Source organism: Trachinotus anak, unplaced genomic scaffold, assembly GCF_046630095.1.
Source record: "Trachinotus anak isolate AG129_WGS33_773 ecotype Australia unplaced genomic scaffold, CSIRO_AGI_Tana_v1 ptg000039l, whole genome shotgun sequence".
In the NCBI taxonomy this organism is placed as follows: Eukaryota; Metazoa; Chordata; class Actinopteri; order Carangiformes; family Carangidae; genus Trachinotus; species Trachinotus anak.
Genome location: NW_027273890.1, coordinates 1,160,209 through 1,188,137, shown reverse-complemented (window position 1 = coordinate 1,188,137; position 27,929 = coordinate 1,160,209). Strand labels below are relative to the sequence as shown.

The following is a 27,929-nucleotide window of genomic DNA, read 5'->3' as shown; positions in this document are numbered from 1 at the left end:
AAGTTTAGAACCACCAGGACTCTTCCTAGAGCTGGCCGCCCAGCCAATCTGAGCACTCAGGGCAGAAGGGCCTTAGTCAGGGAGGTGAACAAGAACCCGATGGTCACTCTGACAGTGGTCCAGCATTGCTCTGTGGAGAGAGGAGAACCTTCCAGAAGGACAAGTAAAAGCAACATTACAGCTCACCTGGAGTTCGCCAAAAGGCACCTGAAGGACTCTCAGACCATGAGAAACAAAATTCTCTGGTCTGATGAAACAAAGATTGAACTCTTTGGCCTGAATGCCAAGTGTCATGTCTGGAGGAAACCAGGCACCGCTCATCACCTGGTCAATACCATCCCTAAAGTGAAGCATGGTGGTGGCAGCATCATGGTGTGGGGATGTTTTTCGGCAGCAGGAACTGGGAGACTAGTCAGGGTCGAGGGAAAGATGAATGCAGCAATGTACAGAGACATCCTTGATGATAACCTGATCCAGAGCGCTCTGGACCTCGGACTGGGGTGAAGGTTCATCTTGCAACAGGACAACAACCCTAAGCACACAGCCAAGATAACAAAGGAGTGGCTTTGGGACAACTCTGTGAATGTCCTTGAGTGGCCCAGCCAGAGCCCAGGCTTGAACTTAATTGAACATCTCTAGAGAGATCTGAAAATGGCTGTGCACCGACGCTCCCCTTCCAACCTGATGGAGCTTGAGAGGTTCTGCAAAGAAGAATGGGAGAAACTGCCAAAAATAGGTGTGCCAAGCTTGTAGCATCATACTAAAAAAGATTTGAGGCTGTAATTGCTGCCTAAGGTGCTTCAACAAAGTATTGAGCAAAGGCTGTGAATACTTATGTACATGTGATTTTTTTGTTTTGTTTTTTATTTTTAATATATTTGCAAAAATTTTAAGCAAACTTTTTTCATTTTGTTATTATGGGGTATTGTTTGTAGAATTTTGAGGTAAAAAATGAATTTAATCAATTTTGGAATAAGGCTGTAACATAACAAAATGTGGAAAAAGTGAAGCGCTGTGAATACTTTCCGGATGCACTGTATTTATAATAAAAGGAAAAACACACACATTGCCTCATTTAGTAAAAATTTGTACGTTCTGTGATTCCTGTGGACCACTGGAGATGGTGGCTTTGCACCAAGATACCATCTTTCCTGCACACTGATGATTCAAGTGTTCATATATCCAGTGTGACATAGTTTTACAAGTCAGCGTGGGTGTTAGCATATGCACTGAAAGGACTTCAAATTACAGTCAAAATGTTTTTTATTAAAGGAATCAGATGGCATCAAAAAACCCAAAATTGAAATTTTTACAGCCTTTCAAGTTCATACCGAGCAGAATTGAGATAAATTGTCTCTCTTTTGTGTGTGGATAAAGATACTGGGAGGCCAGATGGCCTGCAGCTTAAGGGGTTGCTGAAACAAAGTACGGGTTGGGTAGGAGTTTTGGGAAGGTCATGCAGAAGGACTTTTAGATGGCATCAAGGAAGCTCTGGCAAGCCATCATGGCTGAGACTGAGAACTTCTGACCCTGACTGGGGAATGCCTACATCTATGGAGGAGGGAGAGTTGGAAGAGTGGAGAGACAGAGTATTACCAGATCGTTGTAGTTGACAGAGAGCTGAGCCAGCTCTTGATTTAAAAGTCAATCGATGTTCCAGCCTTAACTTGTGTTATGAGCTTTGAGTAGTGACAAAAATAATGAGATCACAGATACAAGTGGCTGAAATAAGTTTCCTCCACAGGGTAGCTGGGCTCACCCTTAACAAGCTCAGATATCTGAAGGGATCTTGGAGTAAAACCACTAGAGCTTGGATGGATGAAGAGGAAGATGGTATCACAGGTGGAGCCGATAAGACCGCTCTGGAGACCGGCAACAATGCTGCAGGCCAGCATTCTTCTATCTGAACAACAAAGTGGACTGCACTGACAACACACATGCTCTTTACAATAAAGGACAGAGCAAGCTGTACCTGTTACAGAGACTCAAGTCTTTTGGGGTGCAGGGGGCACTCCTGAAGACCTTTTACAACTCTCTGGTGGCATCAGCCGTCTTCTATGGTGTGGTCTGCTGGGGCAGCAGCATCTACACTGCTCAGAGGAGGAGACTCAACAGGCTGATCAAGAAGGCCAGCTTTATAAACAATAAATTTTATGTACACTCTGGATTGGACTCTTGGTTTTTAACTCTGCTCAACCCTGATTTTAAATTAAGAACCTGCATTTTTCTAGGCTCTCAAACCCAGGTGGTGTTGTCGGTTTTTTAAATTACTAATCTTTTAATATTTATTATTTAGACTTCCTTTTAGCCTCGCCACTCAGGGGGTGCTCCTGAAGACCTTTTATGACTCTGTGGTGGCATCAGCCATCTTCTACAGTGTGGTCTGCTGGGGCAGCAGGATCTCCACTGCTAACAGGAGGAGACTCAACAGGCTGATCAAGAAGGCCAGCTCTGTTCTGGGATGCCCCTGGACCCAGTGGAGGTAGTGGGCAACAGGAGAATGGTGGCGAAGCTATCATCCCTGTTGGAGAACACCTCCCACCCTATGCAGGACACTCTGACAGCACTGAGCAGCTCCTTCAGTGACAGGCTGCTGCACCCACAGTGTGTGAAGGAGAGATACCGCAAGTCTTTCCTTCCAGCTGCTGTCAGACTTTACAACAAACACTGCACTCAGTAACTATACACACACCAGAAACGGACAGCTCACTCACCACTGTAACAATATCACGCATCTGTGCAAAACGCTGCTACTGTTGTTGTAAATATGTAATTTTTTGTATATATATATGTTGTATATTATTATAATGTTATTATTTATCTTCCTAAATATTTGTTGTTACAGTTTCTCTCAGCTTTCCTGTTCTCTGCGCTGCCACTTTGCTACTGTAACACTGTGAATTTTCCCCACTGTGGGACTAATAAAGGCGATCTTATCTTATCTAATCTTATCTGAAAAGTGGCTGGCACCAGTACAATGTGCTGCAGGTTGGAAGAGAAGGACGGAAGACTTTGAACCAGCAGCAGGAGTGCACCAGGTTGGCAATGGGAAATCAGGAATAGAAGACAGCCAGATCAACTACTGGGGATGAGAAGCAGATGTTGGCCAGACCGCCAACTGATGACATGTCAGCAAGGATGCCCAACTCAGTAACAAGTGAGAAGTCAGTCAGATGTCTCACCACTGGGACAGGTCTGGTGTCACCCAGATTAGTCAACTCAGGGAATGACAAGATGCTGACCTTGACCCCCGACACTGGAACAGGCAAGGCGTCAGCCAAGGAATTTGATTCTGGAACGGACCCAGGAGCAGACTTGAGAACAGATGGGATGTCAACTGGGACCACTGATGCTGAAACAGGCTGGGGTGGTTGACTCTTGAGCAGACTCAGGGAGAGGGATGGTGTTAACCAGGAAACAGGTTATGTGAAATTTGAGACCAGGAACATGCAGGTGGCTACCTGGCTCAGATTAAGAGGCTATCTGACTGGGAGGCCGACTGAAGGTTTGTATGCTGGTGGCTATCCAACTGGAGTGCTGGTCTGAGGCTAGCAGGCACAGGTCTAGCCACCTGGGATGCAGCAGACTCTGGTTTGTGGCATGTCAACTGGAAGACTGGCTGGGAGTACAAGTTTTTCATGAAATGTCTTTGCTGATTCCTTTATGTTTATGTGCTGGATATATCTGAATAACTTGATATTCTAGTCTTTGTTGTGGATGTTGTCTTTGTTGTGGATGTTACCTTACATTCAGGTTGGCATTAGCATGAGCCATGGTGGCTGAGATTCAAGGAAGCTCCTGAAGGTTTCTTCGTACTCCACCATTCCCAATCCTCTCTTTCTTCCAAGGACTCTGAATTTGTGTTAGTCCCTATGGGGCTCTTGCTTCAAACTGATGTGGGTTGTGAATCCACATTACATGGCTATTTGGGGACAAGAAAATTTCCAGTCTGAACAGAAAACTGCAACACAAAGTAAACTGGTTGAAGTTCTTTCAAATCACATTCATTTACATACATTCCTTGGGGATACTATGGGGGTGGTATGGCCATTCTTGCTGGTCCTCCACCCAATGGTGCCTCAGTGCAAAGGGACAAGAGAGAGCAGAGAATGAAAAGGGAGGGAGAGGAGAGAGAGACAGTGAGAGGCAGGCTTTATATGACTCAGTTTTGTTCAGGAAGCTGCCAGAGCTGCAGCTTTCTGCAGCTCTCTGAGGATGGAGGTTGAGGATGGAGCAGAACTCTGCTTTCCACTTCTCCTCAACACCTCCTGCAGGAAGCCCACATCTCCTTGGCCTGAAGCTGTTCTCCGTCACATTGTGCTGTCCTCCATCTCTCTGCTCACTGTAGCCCTCAACCTGCTCGTCATCATCTCAATCTCCCACTTCAGGCACATGAACTTCTCTGCTTCGCTTTGAAAACTGAACAGCTTGTGTAGATGTACAAGGAGAATGGTCTTTGAGCTTATTGCACTTTGGCTCTAGACTTAGATTCTCCCTTGCTGACAGTGTTGCATTGCAGTTTGAATTGTGTAAACTTAACTATACAGTAACTATAGATCAGAAGACATTTTTAATAACTTTGATTGTCATTCAGATATGAGGACTTGTTGTTTTAATGATGTATTTCTTCTCCCTCCAGGCAGCTCCACACACCCACTAACATCCTCCTCCTCTCTCTGGCTGTCTCAGACTTTCTCGTGGGCCTCCTGCTGATGCCAGGAGAAATCCTCCGAAACACATCCTGCTGGTTTCTTGGTGATCTGATGTGTTTTCTGTATATCTATGTGTCCTTCATCATTACCTCTACTTCAGTAGGAGACATGGTGCTCATATCAGTTGATCGTTATGTAGCTATTTGTGACCCTCTGCATTACACCACCAGAGTCACTGAGAGAAGAGTTAAACTCTGTGTGTGTCTGTGTTGGCTCATTTCTTCTCTCTACAGCAGTGTCTTTGTAAAGGATGACCTGAGTCAACCAGACAGACATAATTCCTGTTATGGAGAATGTGTGATTTTCATTGATTATACAACAGGAACTGTTGACCTTGTTTTGACCTTTATTGTTCCCATTACTCTCATCATAGTTCTGTACATGAGAGTATTTGTGGTGGCTGTGTCTCAGGCTCGTGCCATGCGCTCTCACATTACAGCTGTCACACTCCAGCGTTCAGTGACTCTAACAAAGAAATCTGAGTTGAAAGCAGCCAGAACTCTTGGTGTTCTTGTAGTTGTTTTTCTAATATGTTTCTGCCCATATTATGGTGTTTCTCTTGCAGGGGACAACTTGTTAAATAGCTCATTTGCGTTCTTATTGTTTTATATCTTCTATTTTAACTCCTGTCTAAATCCTATAATCTACACCTTGTTCTACCCCTGGTTTAGAAAAGCTGTTAAACTTGTTATTACTCTGCAGATTCTGCAGCCTGGCTCCTGTGAGGCCAACATACTGTAGAGAGGCTGCAGAGAGACTGAGATGACACCTGGTCTGTGAAGAAAATGAAAGGGACAATATGAAGTGTTAATTGCATCTGAACAAAAACATCTATTTTAAACATGTCGTTTAGTAAGTGAATTCACAAAATCAAAAAGTTAAAATATACCCTGACATATGCCCCTCTCAACCTACAAACTCTACAACATATGTTTATAACAAAGAGTCTGAGACATTGTCATTTCAGGCACTTAGGATGTTGCTGTACTCATTTTCAGTTTCACATGACCTGTTTCATGATCAAGTAATACTTCCATTTTATATGTAATTATCTAAATCAGTTGTATGATCAATATGGTCTGTGTCTCTGTTTGGACACTCACTGGCCGCTGCAGATATCAAACCTGTGTCTTCTCACTTATTGATGGTCCTAAGGCTCATATTCAGCTTTGGGTTAGACAGTGGGGTTTTATTTCCATAGGTCACTGAGGAGAGTCATAACCACCATGGACTGTTTCTTTTTCACAAGAAGCATTTCAACACAACCAGTCAACAGAGCTACTGGAGGAGACAAAAAGTTGTAATACAGCTGCTGTGTTCAGTGCTTTATGTCATTTAAGAGGGACACACAACAATTATCAAATTGATCAATGAGGGTGTTTTATTGCTTTTGCTCCACCACTCTATTACAACATGTATTTCCTTGGGTCTCATTTACTATTTTAGAATTTTAAACACAATTTTAACTGTTTTCAAATCACACAAAAATAAACCAATATCCCTGCCATCCCTGGTTAATATCATCATTTGAGATATTAACTCAAGATATATTCAAAATGACACTGTGCCTAACTCCACACCATCTTGTTTAACAAGAGTAAACAACTGCAGATGGTTAAAGGGAGCATAAGGCCTCAAAAACCTTGAGGTTTTACAGCCCTTTCAAGTTCATAATAATAATCACAATAACTAAAGACATGAATAAACGTGTGCTATGATGATGAAATGGAATGATATGTCTGTGGTGAGGAAGAAGTCAGTGCTTGGTGGGTGAAGTCAGTCCTGGGTTACACAGTGTCTTATGTAAGGTAACAGTCAAAGTGCAGATTGGTTTCTCCATAGTTTTGGTCATTGACTGAGAAATTCTAAGTGTGTTTGGGTTGGATGTCCTGATTAATCTGAACATGACTGATGGTTTCTTAGTTGACACCAGAGCTATTCATGTTTGTCTGAGCATAAGCTGGTTAGTATCCAAGGCTAAAGATAGTTGAACAAGTTTTTGGTGGTATTGTTGCTTCTATATTGACAGGAGAAACCATATATGCCTATTATAATATTTAAAATATTATGATTAAAAAATATTAATCATAACTCTAAAATCAATTTAAGTTTTCCTTGGGGCACCATCCTGAAGCAAGAGAGGATAGCCAGTGTTGTACAGTCCAGTAAACAAAAGAAACTAAAGCTGGTTGAAGATCGCTGCTGAGTGCACATGGTATGTGGGGGAGGGAGGGAGGAGTTTCTTTGTTTCAACCAGTTCCTGTAGCCTAAAGGGTGCCAGGTTAAAGGAGAGTTGGCTGCATGTAAATCGTAGTACTGGGAGGTGCTAGACGTATGTATGTGAACATACAAGTGTTAGGTTAACAGTGGGACTAACAGACAACCTTAACAGACATCACATTCATTGCATAGATTAATAAAATCAGTCCATGTACATCGATAAAGATTTACAGTCCTGTGCTCAGCTGTACTGTGCTACACTGTGCTAGGTTATGTTAGGCCCCGTCAGCAGTACCCAGTTCTTGAAACTAAAGAGAGGGTTCATTTCCAGTGGTCTGCTTGTAAAGTCCAGTGAGGTGAGAGTCCTGTGGCTTTCTGGTGGCGTGAATTCCCGTCTGGCAAAGTTGCTTCTGTGTGGCAGAGGACATCACTGGTTGCTCCTTTGTTCTTTTTACAGAGTAAGCTTTTCCACGCTAACTCTGCTCGGCTCCTGTTGCTTATAAAATCAGCTGGCACACTTTGGTGTTGTAACCGCTGGCATTGAATAAAACTTGTTCATTCATGATTAACCTTAAGCTGGCACTCGCATTGCTGCTGTTGAGGAAGAGGCCTAAGGTTAATCATAATTCATTTGAAAACCTTATTCTTAGTCTGTCTCACCCAAACTGGAAGACACAAAAACCAGTCCTACTAGTTACTGTATTTCGTCCACCTGCCCCGTACTCTGAGTTCTTATCTGAGTTCTCAGACTTTTTATCTGAGCTAGTTCTCAGCACAGATAAAGTTATCATGGTGGGTGATTTTAACATTCATGTAGATGTTGAAAGTGACAGTCTGAGTATTGCATTTAATTCATTATTAGACTCAATTGGCTTCTCTCAGGATGTTAATGAACCCACTCACTCTTTTAACCATACCCTTGATCTGGTTCTGACTTATGGGATTGACATTGAATATCTAACAGTTTCTCCCAGAAACCCTCTTTTATCTGACCATTCTCTGTTAACATTTGAGTTTTGAGTCATGGACTACACAGCATCTGGAGAAAAAATCTATTACAGCAGGTGTCTCTCTGACAATACCGTTAGCAAATTTAAAGAAAGAATCCCATCAGTACTTAGCCCACTGCCATGTATCAATGCAGTAGGGAACAGCTCTCTTAACTTCACATCCACACAGGTTGATGATCTTGTTGACAGTACTGTAGCCTCACTGCGTGCAACTCTAGACACTGTGGCCCCTCTGAGGAAGAAGGTGGTGAGTCAGAGAAGGCTAGCTCCATGGTACAACTCAGAAACATGAGCTTTAAAGCAAAATTCAAGGAAGCGAGAAAGAAGGTGGCGTTCTACTAACCTGGAAGAATCTCTAAAGGCTTGGAAAGACATATTTTGACTGTTTCTCTCCTGTACATCTCTCTGAGCTCGTTTCAACAGTTTCGTCATCTAAACCATCGACTTGTCTTCTTGACCCCGTTCCAACAAGGTTGTTCAAAGAAGTTTTTCCTTTAATCGACAACTCTATATTAAGTCTGATTAACTTATCTTTATCAATTGGTTATGTACCGCAGGCTTTTAAAGTTGCAGTAATTAAACCTCTACTTAAAAAGCCTACTCTTGATCCTGATGTTTTAGCCAATTATAGACCTATATCCAACCTCCCCTTTATTTCCAAAATCCTTGAGAAGGTCGTTGCAAACCAGTTATGTGATTATTTGCACAGAAATGGTTTGTTTGAAGATTTTCAGTCAGGTTTTAGAGTCCATCATAGCACAGAAACAGCTCTGGTTAAGGTTACCAATGATCTCCTCATAGCTTCAGACAATGGACTTGTCTCTTTACTTGTCCTACTAGATCTTAGTGCTGCATTTGACACCATCGATCATAAGATTTTATTACAGAGACTAGAACATATGGTCGGCATTAAAGGAACCACACTAAGCTGGTTTAAGTCATATCTGTCAGATAGACTCCAGTTTGTTCATGTTAATAATGACTCCTCTATCATAACTAAAGTCAGTCATGGAGTTCCACAAGGTTCTGTGCTAGGACCAATGCTCTTCAGTCTATATATGCTCCCTCTGGGAAACATTATTAGGAGGCACCAGATGAATTTCCATTGTTACGCAGATGACACCCAGCTGTACTTATCCATGAAGCCAGGTGAGACTAACCAGGTAGCCAAGCTTCAGGTCTGTCTTAAGGACATAAAAATCTGGATGACCAGTAATTTCTTACTCTTAAATTCAGACAAAACTGAAGTTATTGTAATTGGCCCAAAAACCTCAGAGATACACTATGTGATAATATACTGACTCTGGATGACATCACCTTGTCCTCCAGTGCTACAGTCAGAAACCTTGGTGTCATTTTTGACCAGGACTTGTCCTTTACTTCACATATAAAGCAAGTCTCTAGGACAGCCTTCTTCCACCTGTGCAATATTGCTAAAATCAGACCCATTCTATGTCTAAAGGATGCTGAAAAACTAGTTCATGCATTTGTTAACTCAAGTCTGGACTACTGTAACTCTTTATTGTCAGGATGTCCCAAAAATTCAGTAAAAAGCCTCCAATTGATCCAGAATGCAGCAGCACGAGTACTGACAGGAACTAGGAAACGAGATCACGCCTCTCCTGTGTTAGCCTCTCTGCATTGGCTCCCTGTAAAATCCAGAATCGAATTTAAAATCCTCCTCCTCACCTACAAAGCCATTAATGGTCAAGCACCATCGTACCTTGGAGAGCTTATAGTTCCCTATTTTCCCAATAGGACACTTCGCTCTCTAAATGCAGGTCTACTTGTGGTTCCCAGAGTTTGTAAGAGTAGAATGGGGGGCAGAGCCTTCAGCTATCAGGCTCCTCTCCTGTGGAACCAGCTCCCAGTGTGGGTTCGGGAGGCAGACACCCTTTCTACCTTTAAGATCAGGCTTCAAACTGTCCTGTTTAGTAAAGCTTATAGTTAGGGCTGGCTCGGGTATGTCCTGGCCCATCCCTTAGCTATGCTGCTATAGAGCTAGACTGCTGGGGGATTCCCATGATTCACTGGGCGCTCTCTCTCTATTTCTGTCTCTCTCCCCCTCTCTCTCTCGATGACTTCATGCCATTAACTTTGTATTTTTTCTCTCCCGTAGTTTGTGCTTCTCCTCTCTCTCCCTCTCTCTGTCCTCATTCTGCAGGTCTCTCTGCCTCGGGAGCAGCAGGACCCAGATCCACCACTACTCATCTTTACTATTAACCACTGTTACCTGTCATTATTATTGATAACGCCATTACCGACACAGCTGTTCCTGGTCTCTCTCTCTCTCTCTCTTTTCTCCCCTCTCCTCCCCCTCCCCCTCTTTCTATCTCCTCCTAAACCCAACCGGTCGAGGCAGACGGCCGCCCACCCTGAGCCCGGTTCTGTTGGAGGTTTCTTCCTGTTAAAAGGGAGTTTTTCCTTAGGTCACATGTCACACAGTCACCAACCTTCTGCTCGCCACAATGTTGTTTTCCTTTGTCTGATCAAAAGCAGTGTCCAAGCGCCTGAGGAGGGAACTAGCAAAGTCCTCCGGGGACTCATCTACCGGTCTGCCTTGCACCCACAGGCCCAGCACCACATCCACCGGCGTCTGGGCCTCCCTGCCGTGTGTGAGGAAGTAAGGCGTGAACCCGGCGCTGGAGTGTACACTGGTGTTGTATGCAAAAGCAACCTGCAACAGGAAAGAGTCCCACTCTCCCTCACATGACAAGAGTGTTTTAGCCAACTGGTCAATAAGTGTTCTATTAAACCTTTCTACCATCCCATCAGACTTTGGATTGTATGGAGTGGTATGAGTTTTCTTCACACCCAGCAGCCTGCACAAATGTTTCACCATATCTGATTCAAACTGTCTCCCCATATCTGTGTGCAGCGTTTCCATCACACCATGTTCCAAAATGTAGTTCTGAAAGAGACACTCAGCCACTGTGGTGGCTTTTTGATCACTGATGGCATACAGGTTAATGAACTTAGTGAAATAGTCCTCAACAACCAAAACATACCGGTTGCCCTTGGAAGTGACCGGCAACTCAAGTATGTCGGCTGCGACGCGTTGGAAAGGTCTCTCCGCCTGTGAAGTCCTCATAGGGGCATGATGTCGAGGAACTAGGGACTTCCTTCTTTGACAGGCGTAACACTGATCACACCAAGCTTTAACATCACCATACATAGTGGGCCAATAACAAACACCCTGGGCACGTGCCAAGACCCGTTCATACGCAAGGTGAGCTGTCAAAGGTGTGCCATGCAGGTGTCTGAGGACCTCGGGGACCAAGACAGCAGGGACCACAACTTGTGTTGTTTGCCCCACCTCAGACAGCCACATAACCCTGCACAACAGTCCATCAATGAAAGTCAGTCGGGGAAACTCGTGCCACAGTCTCTTTAAACCCCAACCAGCATCCTTCAGCCTCCACCTAGGGGGTCTCTGACCTTCCTCCAGCCAGGCCAACACTTGTCTGATGTCAGCGTCACCCTGTTGGAGCTCCCTGACATTTGAGCCGTCGCGTGACAGAGTGTAGATTAAAGCCCGGTCCACACAAGCCTGGGGGTCAGAAGGCAACTGGGGGCTGGGGCTGGAGCTGGGGGCTGCTGCAGGGGCCGTGGTGGAAGTGGGAGTCTCTATGGCGCACACAGTGCTGGGGTCATTGTCTATAACAGTGTTTTTCAACCTTTTTTGAGCCAAGGTACATTTTTTTCATTGAAAAAAAATCACGAAGCACACCACCAGCCAAAAATATTAAAAAATGATACTCTGTAGCCTATCTTAACAATATAGTCATTCTTATCAAAGTGTCTTGAATAGGAATCAAATAAACACAAAGAAAAAAGTACTTTATCATATAATATATATATCTTCTTTCAAATAAAAAGTGCACTTAACATGTCCACTTCAAAAACACAGCTTGAACATAACAAATGCCACAACAATGTGGTCTTAAAGGTAGTAGAAAACTTCAAAGTGTTTTGCAAACTCTAATTCTGTCCAAAAGCATTCTATTACCAGGAATACAGAAATATAGTGCTTATTCTGACAGAAGCAATAATATTTGGGAAAGATTTCACTGTTCCACACTGAGAAATATGAAGAGTTGCATGTACAAAATGTCAATCTCAGTGTATTTTACTCTCTCAGTGTGAAACCTGTGCCTGTTTGGATGAAAACACAGCTGATATCCTGGCAGGAATTGAAGACAGACACACACAAAGCTCTTCCTCAACAGCTCTCAGTCTCTCTCTGTTTTTAGTTTTTGTGGCAGTCAGGCTTGAGAAGCTCACCTCACACAGATATGCCGTGGAAAATGGGAGCAATGTCAAAATAGCTTTGTTTGCTAGAATGGGGAACTCCTTGGCAGCAGTCAACCAAAAACTGTCCAAAGGTAGATCAGCAAAGCTTAGCTTTAAACCACGATTTTATCTCAGTTCAGTTAGTTCCTCCTGCTCTTGCAAAGTCACGTCCTTTCCAACAACTGCTGAGCTGTATGGGTCCCTAACCCAGTCAAGGCTATCAGTGGAGGCTGAAGAGAAATAAAATGACATCTTCTCCTCGAGAGTTTTCAGATGTTTACTTATGATCTCACACAGTGCAGCAGTGTGAACATCTTGCCATTTCTTGGTGAGTGGAAACATTTCAAGGTTGCTATCTTCCACATGTTGTTGCCAGAGGTGCACCTTTGAACGGAAACCATTTATTTTATCCGTACTTGTGAGCAGGTTTTCATTTAGGCCTTGCATTCGTGTGTTCAGTTCATTCAGATGATGAAAAATATCCACCAGATATGCCAGCCTTGCACACCACTCATCACTTGCAAGCAGCTTTGCATAATCAGACCCCTCATTTGTCAGAAACACTTTGAGTTCCTCCCGCAGCTCATACACACGGGCCAGAACCTTGCTGCGCGACAACCATCGGACCTCCATTTGAAACAACAAGGCTTTATGCTCCGCTCCCATTTCCTCACACAAAGACGCAAATATACGGCTTTTTATAGGTCGTGTCTTTACAAAGTTCACCATGTGCACAACATCATCCAACACAGGGGCTAGGTCTGCTGGTAAAGTCTTGGCCACAAGGGCCTCACGGTGTAAGAAACAATGCGTAACAATCACATCTGGGTTTGTTTCCTTCACTCTGCTAACAAAGCCTTTGGTGCGTCTGACCATGGCTGCGGCTGCATCAGTGCAAACACTCATGCAGTTTTCCCACTTAAGTCCTCCTTGTTCAAGATATTCTGATATGACCCGAAAAATTTCCTCTCCTGTTGTTTTTTCTGGCAAAGACTTGCAAAAAAGGAAGTTTTCTCTGATTGTGTCTCCATCCACAAAACACACATTAGCCAAGAGTTGAGCATGTCCACTAATATCCGTGGACTCGTCAAGTTGCAGTGCAAATTTCTCACTGATACGGATCTTTTCCAAAACCACACTTTTAATATCTGCAGACATGTCATCAATACGTCTGGCAATTGTGTTGTCTGAGAGAGGGACTTTGGCTATTTCTTTAACTGCTTCAGGTCCGAGCATCTCATTTACAATGGCTTTGCAGGCGGGTAATATTAACGTCTCTGCCACAGTGTGGGACCTTTTTGATTTAGCTACAAGTTCAGCTACGTGGTAGCTAGCTTTAAGGGCTCTCTCGTTTACCTTTGTGGTTTTTCTCATAAATGTTGCCCGTTTCTCTGTGTGTTCACGCAGGCGAACAAAATAGTCCACATTGTTGTTTTGAAGCGAAGGGTGTTTTGTTTGGCGATGGCGTTTAAGTTTGCTTGGGACCATAGCACTGTTAGATAGCTTTTCACCACACACCAAGCACAACAGAATCGGTGTCATCGCATTCCCGGTGAAAGTAAATCCAAATGAAACATAACTCTTGCTGTATTGCCTTGAGCTCACCGTCTTTGCTTTTTTTCATCCACTCATACTAGGGCCTTCATCTGGGTCCAAATTTTGTCCAGGGCCCAGTTTGGAGTTAGCATTTTTCCTCTTCAAAAACTTCTCCATCACTGTCACCAACTGTTGCATTCATGCATCACTAATTCTCTTGTCTCTATGTACAATGCAATTCGCTACCTGCTGCTATCTAGTGATATGGAAGAGTATTACATGATTATGCTTCCAGTCACTACTACAGCACAGACACTCATGGCATATTAGGTGAAATTGGATAATTTCCCACGGCACACCTGACAATCTCCTACGGCACACTAGTGTGCCGCAGCACAGTGGTTGAAAAACACTGATTTGAGATATTAACTGAAATTTAAATCGTCATATTGAAAACATTAATACTGAATAATGACTTGAATGAATATTTAAATTATCCTTGGGGCACAAGCCTAAAAAGGGGAGGATAGCCAATTCACTCAAAAATCTACAATCAATATGTTTTCATATCACAAGAAAAATAAGACAATCCCTGATTGATATTACTTGAGATACTATCTGCAGATGCATTCAATGCAAAATGATACCGTGCCTCAATCTACACCATTTTTGGATATTAGTAGGTTATCAGTTTTTGGCCATCAGAAATCAACAAAATCATCATATTGAAAATATTCATATTGACTTTATTGAATATTAACATTATCCTCAGGGCACCAACCTAAACTGGGAAGGATAGCTAATTCACTCAAATTGTACAATCAGTTTGTATCTTTGATTAATGATGAAATTAATAACTACAATCAAAATGACCACATCATTACTAAGAAATAGTTGAAGGGTTTAGAGTTCTGCAGAACAGAGGTTGACAACATTCAGTCTTGTGCAACATGAAATTAACCCACAGGTATATTCCAAAACATTTATTTATAACAAATTGAAAAACACACACACTGCCTCATCTAGCAAAAATTAGTATGTTCTATGAATTCCTGTGGACCACTGGAGATGGTATCTTTGCACCAAGATACCATCTTTCCTGCACACTGATGATTAAAGTGTTGATATATCCAGTGTGGCATAGGTTTACATGTCAGTGTAGGTGTAAGTATATGCACTTAAAGGACTTCAAATGACAGTCAAAATGTTATTTATTGAAGAAATCAGACGGCATCAAAAAAAAAAAAAAAGTTTGAAATTTTACACCCTTTTAAGTTCCTACTGAACTGAACTGAGTTAAAGTTTTGTGTGAGGAACAAAAGAACATGCACTCTAATCGCACCAAGATACTGTTGTTCCTGCAGTTCCTGCACACTGGTGATTTGGGTATTGACATATCCAGTGTGACCTAGATTTAAATGTCAGTGTAGGTGTAAGCATATGCACCAAAAGGACTTCAAATTACAGCTGAAATACTAATTATTAAAGGAAGTGTAAAATATTAAAAATCTGAAATTTGACATTTTACTTCTGTTTGAAGTTCTTAATAACATTCACAATAACTAGAGAGATAAATCAGAGTGTGCTAGGATGATGAGGCAGAATGTCACCTACTGTATGTGATGGGCAAGAAATTAGTGCTGGGTAGGTGGGAATACACTAATTGGGATCACCTCAATGCTCTGCACAAGCTGTGGAAACAGACTCCTGGGTTGGAGCTGAACTGTCCCTTACTGGAGATGCATTGGGTGTAAGTGTAAGGATACTCTGAAGATTAGTTATTAAAGGAAGTACAAGACTTTAAAAAACTGAAATTTGACATTTTACTTCCATTTGAAGTTCTTAATAAGAATCACAATAAATAGAAAGATAAATCAGAGTGTGTGACAACACCATATCATACCCATATTGCCATGAAACCTGACGAAATACAGCCTTTACGACTTTCCGGTAAACCCAAATATTTTTTATTTTATATATATATATATATATATATATATATATATATATATATATATATATATATATATATATATATATATATATATATATATATATATATATATATATATATATAGATAGTTCTTCTGAAAGCCTGCATTGTGGAGTCAGCTGCACATTGTTGTAGTCACAGGGTTGTCATGGCAGCACTGGAGGACACAGGTGGTGAGGAAGGAGGACTTTCAGGCTTGGTTTGGCCCAGGGGTCTGCTAAGGTAACACAAAGATGTATCTCTTTCCTCCAGTTGTGTTCCCAACTATTTCAGGTTGCCAGTGAAGTCCCTGAGTACATTCTTTAATAGTTGTGAGTGAATTAGCATCTGATAATACACCCACTACCTTGGCCAACCTTCTTGTGATGTTTATCAGCCAACATGGCTGATGTTGTTCTCACGTTGAGTCTTTCTGTGTGTGTGTCACATACAGGTGTGTAGTTGAAATTAAAATGAAGGCTGAGTTTGAATATGGGTGTTGTCCAACCATTTTCAATTGTAGCACACCAGCCATGACTCCTGTCAACATGTTGACCATCCAACCCACGAGTACTGAGTGCTAAGTACTCATTGGTCATCGCAAAGTGGTCTTTAGTTTAGCCTGAATTCAGTCCAAGCCTCCAAAGAAAATTTGTGACCCATACTTTTGTGTTGAGTCCTGAGTGATGATCTAGTGTTTTGGAAGGTGGAAGACAGGCTGTGAATTCTGTGTTGACCATAAAAAAGTGCTTGCAGGGAAAATTTTAAAAATGCACATTAGAAGCTGCTGAATTTCAGCCAGTTTCTAAAAAGACAGTTTGTATACCAGTTTTCCTAAGCTGATTCCAAAATGTCTGTGTGCAGGGTGTATTTGAATGACTAAATGTCTTGGTCTTTATTGTATTTCTGTTAAATAGGCATAATCTTCAGTTATGCTGGCTAAGGTTCAAGCAAGCTCCTGCAAGTTTCTTCATGCTCCTCTATTCCCAAACCTCTCGTTTTTCCAGGAGCTCTGAATTTGTGTTAGTGTTGGTCTGGTTCTCTCTTCAAACAGTTTTGGGTTGTGAATCCATATAATGTGGCTACTTGGGGATTAGAAAATGTCCATTCTGAACAGGAAACCAGCTTTACTAATTAACTGGTTGGAGTTTTTGCAAATCGCACACCTGTTAAACACACTTTCCACTTTTCTTTAATGTTGATCTTTTTTTTTTTTTAATCTGCAGTTAAAGAGTGTAACACTTTGGAGGATGGACTCTGACTTACAAAATAATGTTCAATAAAAAAAAATAATTGAATGGGTCTAGTTCTGTTAAACAAACTGCTTTTTCTCACATTCTACCAAAACTATATAATTTGCATACATTTGTTGGGGATACTGTGGGTGTATACAAAGGGAAAAAGTATGAGAGGAGGAGAGAGAGACAGTGAGAGGCAGGCTTTATATGACTCAGTTTTGTTCAGGAAGCTGCCAGAGCTGCAGCTCTCTGCAGCTCTCTGAGGATGGAGGTTGAGGATGGAGCAGAACTCTGCTTTCCACTTCTCCTCAACACCTCCTGCAGGAAGTCCACATCTCCTTGGCCTGAAGCTGTTCTCCGTCACATTGTGCTGTCCTCCATCTCTCTGCTCACTGTAGCTCTCAACCTGCTCATCATCATCTCAATCTCCCACTTCAGGCACATGAACTTCTCTGCTTCACTTTGAAAACTGAACAGCTTGTGTAGATGTACAAGGAGAATGGTCTTTGAGCTTATTACACTTTGGCACTAGACTTTTTCTCCCTTGCTGACAGTGTTGCATTGTAGTTTGAATTGTGTAAACTTAACCACATGGTAACTATGATGTGGCAGATCAGAAGACACTTAAATAACGTGGGTTGTTTTTGTCATTCAGATATGAGGACTTGTTGGTTTAATGATGTATTTCTTCTCCCTCCAGGCAGCTCCACACACCCACTAACATCCTCCTCCTCTCTCTGGCTGTCTCAGACTTTCTCGTGGGCCTCCTGCTGATGCCAGGAGAAATCCTCCGAAACACAACCTGCTGGTTTCTTGGTGATCTGATGTGTTCTCTCTATATCTATGTGTCCTTCATCATTACCTCAACTTCAGTAGGAGACATGGTGCTCATATCGGTTGACCGTTATGCAGCTATTTGTGACCCTCTGCATTACACCACCAGAGTCACTGAGAGAAGAGTTAAACTGTGTGTTTGTCTGTGTTGGCTCTGTTCTGTTTTCTACAGCAGTGTCTTTGTAAAGGATGACCTGAGTCAACCAGAGAGACATAATTCCTGTCATGGAGAATGTGTGATTGTCATTGATTATACAACAGGAACTGTTGACCTTGTTTTGACCTTTATTGTTCCCATTACTCTCATCATAGTTCTGTACATGAGAGTATTTGTGGTGGCTGTGTCTCAGGCTCGTGCCATGCGCTCTCACATTACAGCTGTCACACTCCAGCGTTCAGTGACTCTAACAAAGAAATCTGAGTTGAAAGCAGCCAGGACTCTTGGTGTTCTTGTAGTTGTTTTTTTAATATGTTTCTGCCCATATTATGGTGTTTCTCTTGCAGGGGACAACTTGCTCAGTCACTCATCTTCATCCTTTGTGCACTATATCTTCTATTTTAACTCTTGTCTAAACCCTATAATCTACGCCTTGTTCTACCCCTGGTTTAGAAAAGTCACCAAACTCATTGTCACTCTGCAGATACTGCAGCCTGGCTCCTGTGAGGCCAACATGCTGTAGAGAGGCTGCGGAGAGACTGAGATGACACCTGGTCTGTGGACAAAGTCACTGACATGTTTTCATGTTGTTCAGTGAGTGAATCATCAAAATTCAGACAGTGAAAATATGAAGTATAAATTGTATGTGAACAAAAACAGTTTCACATAACATGATGCTTTTAATTGTGTTGTTGAGTATCCTAATTGAACTCACAAAGTCAAAAAGTTAACTATACTCCTCTCAAAGTACAAACTCTACAGTTAATGAATATAATAAGAGACATTAGACACTGTTACTCCAGGAATTTAGTATGTTGCTGTACTCATTGTCAGGGGCATTGTCAACCTGTTGCATCACGCAGTTGTATATCAAACTTCAACTTATAACAGATAGCTCCATTATTTGTCATGGTTTGAATGTGTTGATAATAAAATGTGTCTGTTTGGACACTCACTGGCTGCTGCAGACATCAAACCTGTGTCTTTTCAGTCAGTCGTGGTCCTAATGTCTAACAGCCTTTTGTTAGACAGTCTGGTTTTATTTCCATCGGTCACTGATGAGAGTTGTCAGCACCATGAACTGTTTTAAGTTTCATGTAATCTGTACATTGATTTTTGGGATAGTTGTCAACATGTAATACACAATAGTCTCTCTCAGGAAACCCTTTTCTTTGTAGTAAGAAGTATTTCAACACAACACAGCAGAGGACCAACTAGAGGGACATTTTCACACAAGGCCATAAAACAGCTGCTGTGATCAGTGCTTTCTGTCTTTTAAGAAAGACACAGGAATTATATAATTTAGCATTCACACTATTTTTATTACTTTTGCTTCACAACTCATTTACAACATTCATATACAGGACTGTCTCAGAAAATTAGAATATTGTGATAAAGTTCTTTATTTTCTGTAATGCAATTAAAAAAACAAAAATGTCATACATTCTGGATTCATTACAAATCAACTGAAATATTGCAAGCCTTTTATTATTTTAATATTGCTGATTATGGCATACAGCTTAAGAAAACTCAAATATCCTATCTCAAAATATTAGAATATCATGAAAAAGTATACTAGTAGGGTATTCAACTAATCACTTGAATCGTCTAATTAACTCGGAACACCTGCAAGGGTTTCCTGAGCCTTGAAAAACACTCAGCTTGGTTCAGTAAACTAAATCACAAGTATGGGGAAGACTGCTGATCTGACTGCTGTCCAGAGGACCATCATTGACACCCTCCATCAGGAGGGTAAGACACAAAAAGAAATTTCTCAAAGAGCAAGCTGTTCACAGAGTGCAGTTTCAAAGCACATCCACAAAAAGTCTGTTGGAAGGGGGAAATGTGGCAGGAAACGCTGCACAACCAAGAGAGATGACCGCAGCCTTAACAGCATTGTGAAGAAGAGTCGCTTCCAGAATTTGGGGGAGCTTCAAAGACAGTGGACTGAAGCTGGAGTCCAGGTATCAAAAGCCACTGTTCACAGACGTGTCCGGGAAATGGGCTACAATAGCCGTATTCCCATGGTCAAGCCACTTCTGAACTCAAGACAACGGAAGAAGCGTCTGACTTGGGCTATGGAAAAGAAGCACTGGACAGTTGCAGAGTGGTCCAAAGTCCTCTTTTCAGACGAAAGCAAGTTTTGTATGTCATTTGGAAGTCAAGGCGCTAGAGTCTGGAGAAAGGCTGGAGAGGAGCAAAATCCAAGTTGCTTGAAATCCAGTGTGAAGTTCCCACAGTCAGCGATGGTTTGGGGAGCCATGTCAGCTGCTGGTGTTGGTCCACTGTGTTTCATCAAGTCCAGAGTAAATGCAGCTGTGTACCAAGAGATTTTAGAGCACTACATGCTTCCGTCTGCTGAAAAGCTCTATGGAGATGATGATTTCATTTTCCAGCATGATCTGGCACCTGCCCACAGTGCCAAAACCACCAGTAGATGGTGTACTGACCATGGCATTACTGTCCTCGATTGGCCTGCCAATTCCCCTGACCTGAACCCCATAGAGAATTTGTGGGGTATTGTGAAGAAGGAGCAGAAAGACACCAGACCCAACAATGCAAATGAGCTAAAGGCCGCTATTGAAGCATCCTGGGCATCCCTAACACCTCAGCAATGCCACAGGCTGATTGCCTCCATGCCACGCCGCATTGATGCAGTAATCCGTGCAAAAGGATTCCCAACCAAGTACTGAGTGCATTAATGGACATTTTCAAATGTTTGATTTTGTTTTGCTGTTATAAATCTTTTTTTTTTTTATTTGGTCTGAGGAAATATTCTAATTTTTTGAGATAGGATATTTGAGTTTTCTTAAGCTGTATGCCATAATCAGCAATATTAAAATAATAAAAGGCTTGCAATATTTCAGTTGATTTGTAATGAATCCAGAATGTATGACATTTTTGTTTTTTTAATTGCATTACAGAAAATAAAGAACTTTATCACAATATTCTAATTTTCTGAGACAGTCCTGTACGTGGGCCATCTGCATTTTACATTGATTATTTAATAATTTGAAAAACAACTCTGTTTTCATATCAGTAGAAAAATAAGGCAACACCCCTGTCATCCCTGATCAATATTATTTGAGATATTAATTTAAATCGTAATATTGGAAACAGTAATATTGAATAATGACTTTAATGAATATTTAAGTTATCCTCGAGGCACAACCCTAGAAAGAGAAGGACAGCCAACTAACTCAAAATGTACTATCAACTAGTTTTCATATCACAAAGAAATTAAGTCATTAAGTCAATCCCTGATTGATATTACTTGAGATACTATCTCCAGATGCATTCAAAAATGACACTGTGCCGGGTGGCCCGATGGTGGAGTGGTTAAGGCACGTACTACATGAGCGGATGTTCTTAGCAGGCGATTGCCGGTTCAACTCCTGACTGGCCCGACTCTTTCCTGCGTGTCATTCCCCCTCCCTCTCTGCTCCTTTCCTGTCACTCTCTACTGTCTGATCAATAAGGCAAAAAATGCCCCAAAAAATATCTAAAAGAAGATACTGTGCCTCACTCCACACCATTTTTGGACATTAGTAGGTTATCAGTGTTTGGCCATCAGAAATCAACAAAATCATCATTTTGAAAATATTCATATTGAATTCTGACTTTATTAGGGATTTAAGCCCGGGAGGGCTGGGGGACACATATGCATGGCAACGCATCTCTTAGCACCAGCAGTGCTGGAAACGCTGTTGTAATTGTTCAGATTTTTATTCTCCTCTATTTTTATTTTTACTCCAATAAAAGTAGTTGCACAGCCTAAACTGTTCAAGGTAGGCTGCTGCTTTTCGCAGGCTAGGTACAAGGGCTGGCACGTAACCCAGGCGCAAAAAATGACACACCCCCGCCAGTAGGGGTGCTAAAATAAAGGTAAACACCTTTTGGCTCGTAAATCCCATACTGTATGTCACACATTCAAAAACCTTATATCCTCATGTTCCCTGAATCCAGCTGAATCTCATGAGCTAGGCCACGCCCATTTCCGTCTAGCAAAAATTTCAAAACCTATTTTTTCAATCTCCTCCTACAGTTTTTGACCAAGCTGCTTGAATCTTGGTATGTACAAATTTGACACCTTCCTGTTTAAGTTATCAAAATAATTTTGCTATATTAAAAATTGCGCACGTTATTGATGAAAATGTTTTTATTGCTAGCTATCAAAAAAAGAATTGTTACATATCTTACCCAAACAAAGTCCTATTACCACCAACTTTTAGATGTGTGATTGGCAGGAGACTGTGAGGATATGGACCTAATTTGGCTAACCTTGGCCACTAGGGGGCACTACAAATATGGAAAGTCATAAAACAATGTCATAAATGGCTGCACCTATTTCTAAAAAATTTGGTGGGTACATTCTAGAACCATTCCTGAGCCCATGGCACCAAAGGTGGTTATGATTGGTCAAAGTGGGTGGGGCTTATTACAGGAAATACAAAAAACTATTCACTTCTCAAATATTATCTAAGGCCCATGACATTCAAAGAGTTCATGTATTATGGTACAAAGACATTACATAAGAAAACATTATTGAATTGAATATTGAATATTAACATTATCCTCAGGGCACCAACCTAAACTGGGAAGGATAGCTAATTCACTCAAATTGTACAATCAGTTTGTATCTTTGATTAATGATGAAATTAATAACTACAATCAAAATGACCACATCATTACTAAGAAATAGTTGAAGGGTTTGGAGTTCTGCAGAACAAAGTTTGGAAACATTCAGTCTTATGCAACATAAAATAAACCTGCTGGTATATTCCAGAGCATCATTTATAATAAAAGGAAAAAACACACACATTGCCTCATCTAGCTAAAATTAGTATGTTCTATGAATTCCTGTGGACCACTGGAGATGGTATCTTTGCACCAAGATACCATCTTTCCTGCACACTGATGATTCAAGTATTGATATATCCAGTGTGACATAGGTTTACACCTCAGTGTAGGTGTAAGTATATGCACTGAAAGGACTTCAAATGACAGTCAAAATGTTATTTATTGAAGTAATCAGCTACTACTGAGCTGAACTGACTTGAAATGGCCTCTTTTGTGTGAGGAACAAAATAACATGAACTCTCATCCACCATGATCGTATCTTTGCATCAAGATACTGTTGTTCCTGCAGTTCCTGCACACTGGTGATTTGGGTATTGATATATCCAGTGTGACCTAGATTTAAATGTCAGTGCAGGTGTAAGCATATGCACCAAAAGGACTTCAAATTACAGTTGAAATATTAGTTATTAAAGGAAGTACAAGACATCAAAAAACTGAATTTTGACATTTTACTTCTGTTTGAAGTTCTTAATAACATTCACAATAACTAGAGAGATAAATCAGAGTGTGCTAGGATGATGAGGCAGAATGTCACCTACTGTATGTGATGGGGAAGAAGTTAGTGCTGGGTAGGTGGGAATACACTAATTAGGATCACCTCAATGCTCTGCACAAGCTGTGGAAACAGACTCTTGGGTTGGAGCTGAACTGTCCTTTACTGGAGATGCATTGGGTGTGGGTGTAAGGATACTCTGAAGATCCCTGCTCTGTACCTCTACATTGCACAGCAGTATTTGCCCTCCATAGAGTGTCTTACAGTGCATCCTAAAAGTATTCACAGCGTTTCACTTTTTCCACATTCTGTTATGTTACAGCCTTATTCCAAAATGGATTAAATTCATTTTTTCCTCAAAATTCTACACACAATACCCCATAATGACAAAGTGAAAAAAGTTTGCTTGAAATTTTTGCAAATTTATTAAAAAAAAAATAAATTAAAAATAAAAAAAATTAAAAAAAAAAAAAAACACATGTACATAAGTATTCCCAGCATTTGCTCAATACTTTGTTGAAGCAACTTTGGCAGCAATTACAGCTTGAAGTCTTTTTGAGTATGATGCTACAAGCTTGGCACACCTATTTTTGGGCAGTTTCTCCCATTCTTCTTTGCAGAATTTCTCAAGCTCCATCAGGTTGGATGGAGAGCGTCGCTGCACAGCCATTTTCAGATCTCTCCAGAGATGTTCAGTCGGGTTCAAGTCTGGGCTCTGGCTGGGCCACCTGAAGCCACTCCTTTTTTATCTTGGCTGTGTGCTTAGGGTTGTTGTCCTGTTGGAAGATGAACCTTCACCCCAGTCCGAGGTCCAGAGTGCTCTGGAGCAGGTTATCAAGGATGTCTCTGTACATTGCTGCATTCATCTTTCCCTCGACCCTGACTAGTCTCCCAGTTCCTGCTGCTGAAAAACATCTCCACAACATGATGCTGCCACCACCGTGCTTCACTGTAGGGATGGTATTGACCAGGTGATGAGCGGTGCCTGGTTTCCTCCAGACATGACACTTGGCATTCAGGGCAAAGAGTTCAATCTTTGTTTCATCAGACCAGAGAATTTTGTTTCTCATGGTCTGAGAGTCCTTCAGGTGCCTTTTGGCAAAATCCAGGTGGGCTGTCATGTGCCTTTAACTGAGGAGTGACTTCTATCTGGCCTCTCTACCATACAGGCCTGATTGGTGGAGTGCTGCAGGAATGGTTGTCCTTCTGGAAGGTTCTCCTCTCTCCACAGAGCAACGCTGGAGCACTGTCAGAGTGACCATCGGGTTCTTGGTCACCTCCCTGTCTAAGGCCCTTCTGCCCAGATCGCTCAGATTGGCCGGGCGGCCAGCTCTAGGAAGAGGGACCGTCAATGCAGCAGAAATGTTTCTGTCCCCTTCCCCAGATCTGTGCATCGATACCATCCTGTCTCAGAGGTCTACAGACAATTCCTTGGACTTCATGGCTTGGTTTGTGCTCAATGGGACCTTATATAGACAGGTGAGTGCCTTCCCAAATCATGTCCAATCAACTGAATTTACCGCAGGTGGACTCCAATCAAGTTGTAGAAACATCTGAAGGGTGATCAGTGGAAACTTCAAGCAATTTTTCACTTTGTCATTACGGGGTATTTTGTGTAGAGTTTTGAGGTAAAAAATTAATTTAATCCATTTTGGAATTGTAGCAAGAGCAGATGTGTACCTGTTGAGTAGGGAACATATAAGGGAACGGACAAACAAGACAGACAAACAAGAAGAGAGCATACACTGTGTGAAGGCAGAGTGGTAAATAAAGTGAACTGCAGACCGACAGATGTCTCCCGTCTGGAACTATATACTGACCGCCTGAACACGGCATGTTACAGGAATAATGCTGTAACAATAAAATGTGGAAAAACTGAAGCACTGTAAATACTTTCCAGATGCACTGTATGTAGGGTTGCACTGCCAGGTTACTCCATAGTTTTGATCAAAGATTTAGAAAACTGTGTGATTGGGTGGGATGGCCTGCTTAATTCTGTTGCCATGGCACCGCGGATGGCTGCCTCTGTGTTTTGGTGCGCACTTTTTTGCCTTATTTTCTTTGTAAATCCAGTTTTCTGCTTTGGTTTCTGGAGCTCTTTCACCAGAGAAGAGCTCATTAACATCAGAGAAACAACTCCAGAGGATTTTTTCCACCTTTCTCGACTCACCTGTGGAATTATTGGACATTTTGGTCAGAGGTGCACTGACCGTTACTCTCGCAGTGAAACGCTGGAGGAGAGGAAAACGTGCCGGTGCGCTTGCGCGTCTCCGCCGGCGCGGACTCCGCACACCGCTCCCAGGTATCTTTCTCTCCAACGTGCGTTCACTGCCCAACAAGCTGGATGAACTTCAGCTACTGGTGCAGAAGAACAGAGACTTTTCTTCATCTTCCGTTCTGTGCTTCACGGAGACGTGGCTGTGTGGATCGATTCCGAACTCTGCGCTGGAGCTGGCCGGCTTCCAACTCTTCAGAGCGGATCGCGACACAGAGCTGTCCGGTAAAACGAAAGGCGGAGGAATCTGCTTTTATGCTAACAGTGGTTGGTGCAGAGACGTGACAGTGATCCTGCAGCACTGTTCTCCTGACCTGGAGACTTTCATCATAAACTGCAGGCCCTTCTACTCCCCCCGTGACTTCACCTCAATCATTCTGGTCGGTGTTTACATCCCACCACAGGCCAACGTGCAGGAGGCACAGCGAGCGCTCGCCGATCAGAGTGTGGAGCGGACCAACCCGGACTCCGTAGTTATTGTCCTTGGTGACTTTAACAAAGGTAACCTCAGCCACGAACTGCCCAAATACAGACAGTTTGTTAATTGCCCGACCAGAGAGGGGAACACTCTGGACCACTGTTACACCACAATCAGTGGTGCTTATCACGCCGTCCCCTGGGCTGCACTGGGCCACTCTGACCATGTGATGGTCCACCTGATTCCCACATACAGGCAGAAACTAAAACTGTGTAAATCTGTTGTGAGAACATCGAAGCAGTGGAGATGTGAAGCCATAGAGGATCTGCGGGCATGTTTGGACTGCACTGACTGGGAAGTGTTCAGGACTGCTTCCAAAAGTCTGATTCAGCTCCAGTTCTCAGCCAATGACTCTGCTTCTGTCTGGAAAGGGCCCAGAAAGATCACAAACTACAAACCTAAACCCCCCCACTCCATTAACGACTTCCGTCTGGCCAACGATCTGAATGAGTTCTACTGCTGCTTTGAAAGACAGTGGGACAAGCCTGACACTAACCGCCACATCAGAGCCACATCAGAACCCTCCTCCACCTCCCCTACCAAAGGAACGTCTCTCTCTATTCTGGAGAGAGATGTCAACAGGCTTTTTAAAAAGCAGAACCCCCGCAAAGCAGCTGGTCCTGACTCTGTCTCTCCATCATCCCTGAAGCACTGTGCTGATCAGCTGTCTCCAGTGTTCACGGACATCTTCAACACCTCACTGGAGACCTGCCACGTGCCAGCCTGCTTCAAATCCTCCACCATCATCCCTGTCCCCAAAAAACCAAGGCCCACAGGTCTAAATGACTACAGACCCATTGCCCTGACCTCTGTGGTCATGAAATCATTTGAGCGCCTTGTCCTGTCCTACCTCAAATCCATCACTGACCCACTCCTGGACCCCCTGCAGTTCGCCTACAGAGCCAACAGGTCTGTAGATGATGCCGTCAACATGGCTCTCCACTTCATCCTCCAGCACCTGGACTCCTCAGGGACCTATGCCAGGATCCTGTTTGTGGACTTCAGCTCTGCCTTCAACACCATCATCCCGGCTCTGCTGCAGGAAAAGCTATCCCAGCTGAGCGTGCCTGACTCCACCTGCAGGTGGATCACCGACTTCCTGTCTGACAGGAGGCAGCACGTGAAGCTAGGAAAGCATGTGTCTGACTCCCAGACCTCAACACCTGCACCTCCAGCCATCAGTCTGTCAAGCTCCTGAAGTTTGCAGACGACACCACTCTCATTGGACTCATCTCTGATGGCGATGAGTCTGCCTACAGGTGGGAGACTGATTGTCTGGTGACCTGGTGCAGGCAGAACAACCTAGAGCTAAATGCTCTCAAGACAGTGGAAATGATAGTGGACTTCAGGAAGAGCCCAGCCCCACCCACCCCCATCACCCTGTGCGACTCCCCCGTGGCTACCGTGGAGCATTTCCGCTTTTTGGGTACCACCATCACAGAGGATCTCAAATGGGAGCTAAACATCAGCTCCCTCATCAAAAAAGCTCAGCAGAGGATGTATTTCCTGAGGCAATTGAAGAAGTTCAACCTGCCAAGGACCATGATGGTGAACTTCTACACCTCCATCATTGAGTCCATCCTCACCTCTTCCATCACCATCTGGTACGCTGCTGCCACGGAGAGGGACAATAACAGACTGCAGCGTATCATCCACTCTGCGGAGAAGGTGATTGGCTGCAATCTTCCATCCCTCCAGGGCCTGTACGTCTCAAGGACTTTGAGGCGTGCAAGGAAGATTGTAGCTGACTCCTCCCACCCTGGACACAAACTTTTTGTGACACTCCCCTCTGGCAGGAGGCTGCGGTCCTTCAGAACCAAAACCTCTCGCCACAAAAATAGCTTCTTCCCA

At 42.7% G+C, this 27,929-nt stretch overlaps 2 protein-coding genes across 2 annotated transcripts; both read left to right on the top strand.

Moving 5' to 3' along the window:
• The first annotated feature begins 1,269 nt into the window (after positions 1-1,269).
• On the top strand, positions 1,270-9,384 carry LOC139614993 (trace amine-associated receptor 13c-like). The gene is made up of 2 exons (XM_071472741.1): positions 1,270-4,388; positions 4,640-9,384. Exons 1-2 carry the CDS (start codon positions 4,216-4,218, stop codon positions 5,451-5,453), a joined length of 987 nt encoding a protein of 328 aa, XP_071328842.1. The 5' UTR covers positions 1,270-4,215; the 3' UTR covers positions 5,454-9,384.
• A 6,477-nt stretch (positions 9,385-15,861) lies between these two features.
• Positions 15,862-19,328, top strand: LOC139614971 (trace amine-associated receptor 13c-like). Its single transcript, XM_071472674.1, has 2 exons — positions 15,862-17,419; positions 17,682-19,328. The coding sequence occupies exons 1-2, from the start codon at positions 17,247-17,249 to the stop codon at positions 18,493-18,495; spliced, it is 987 nt and encodes a 328-aa protein (XP_071328775.1). The 5' UTR covers positions 15,862-17,246; the 3' UTR covers positions 18,496-19,328.
• The last annotated feature ends 8,601 nt before the right edge of the window (positions 19,329-27,929 follow it).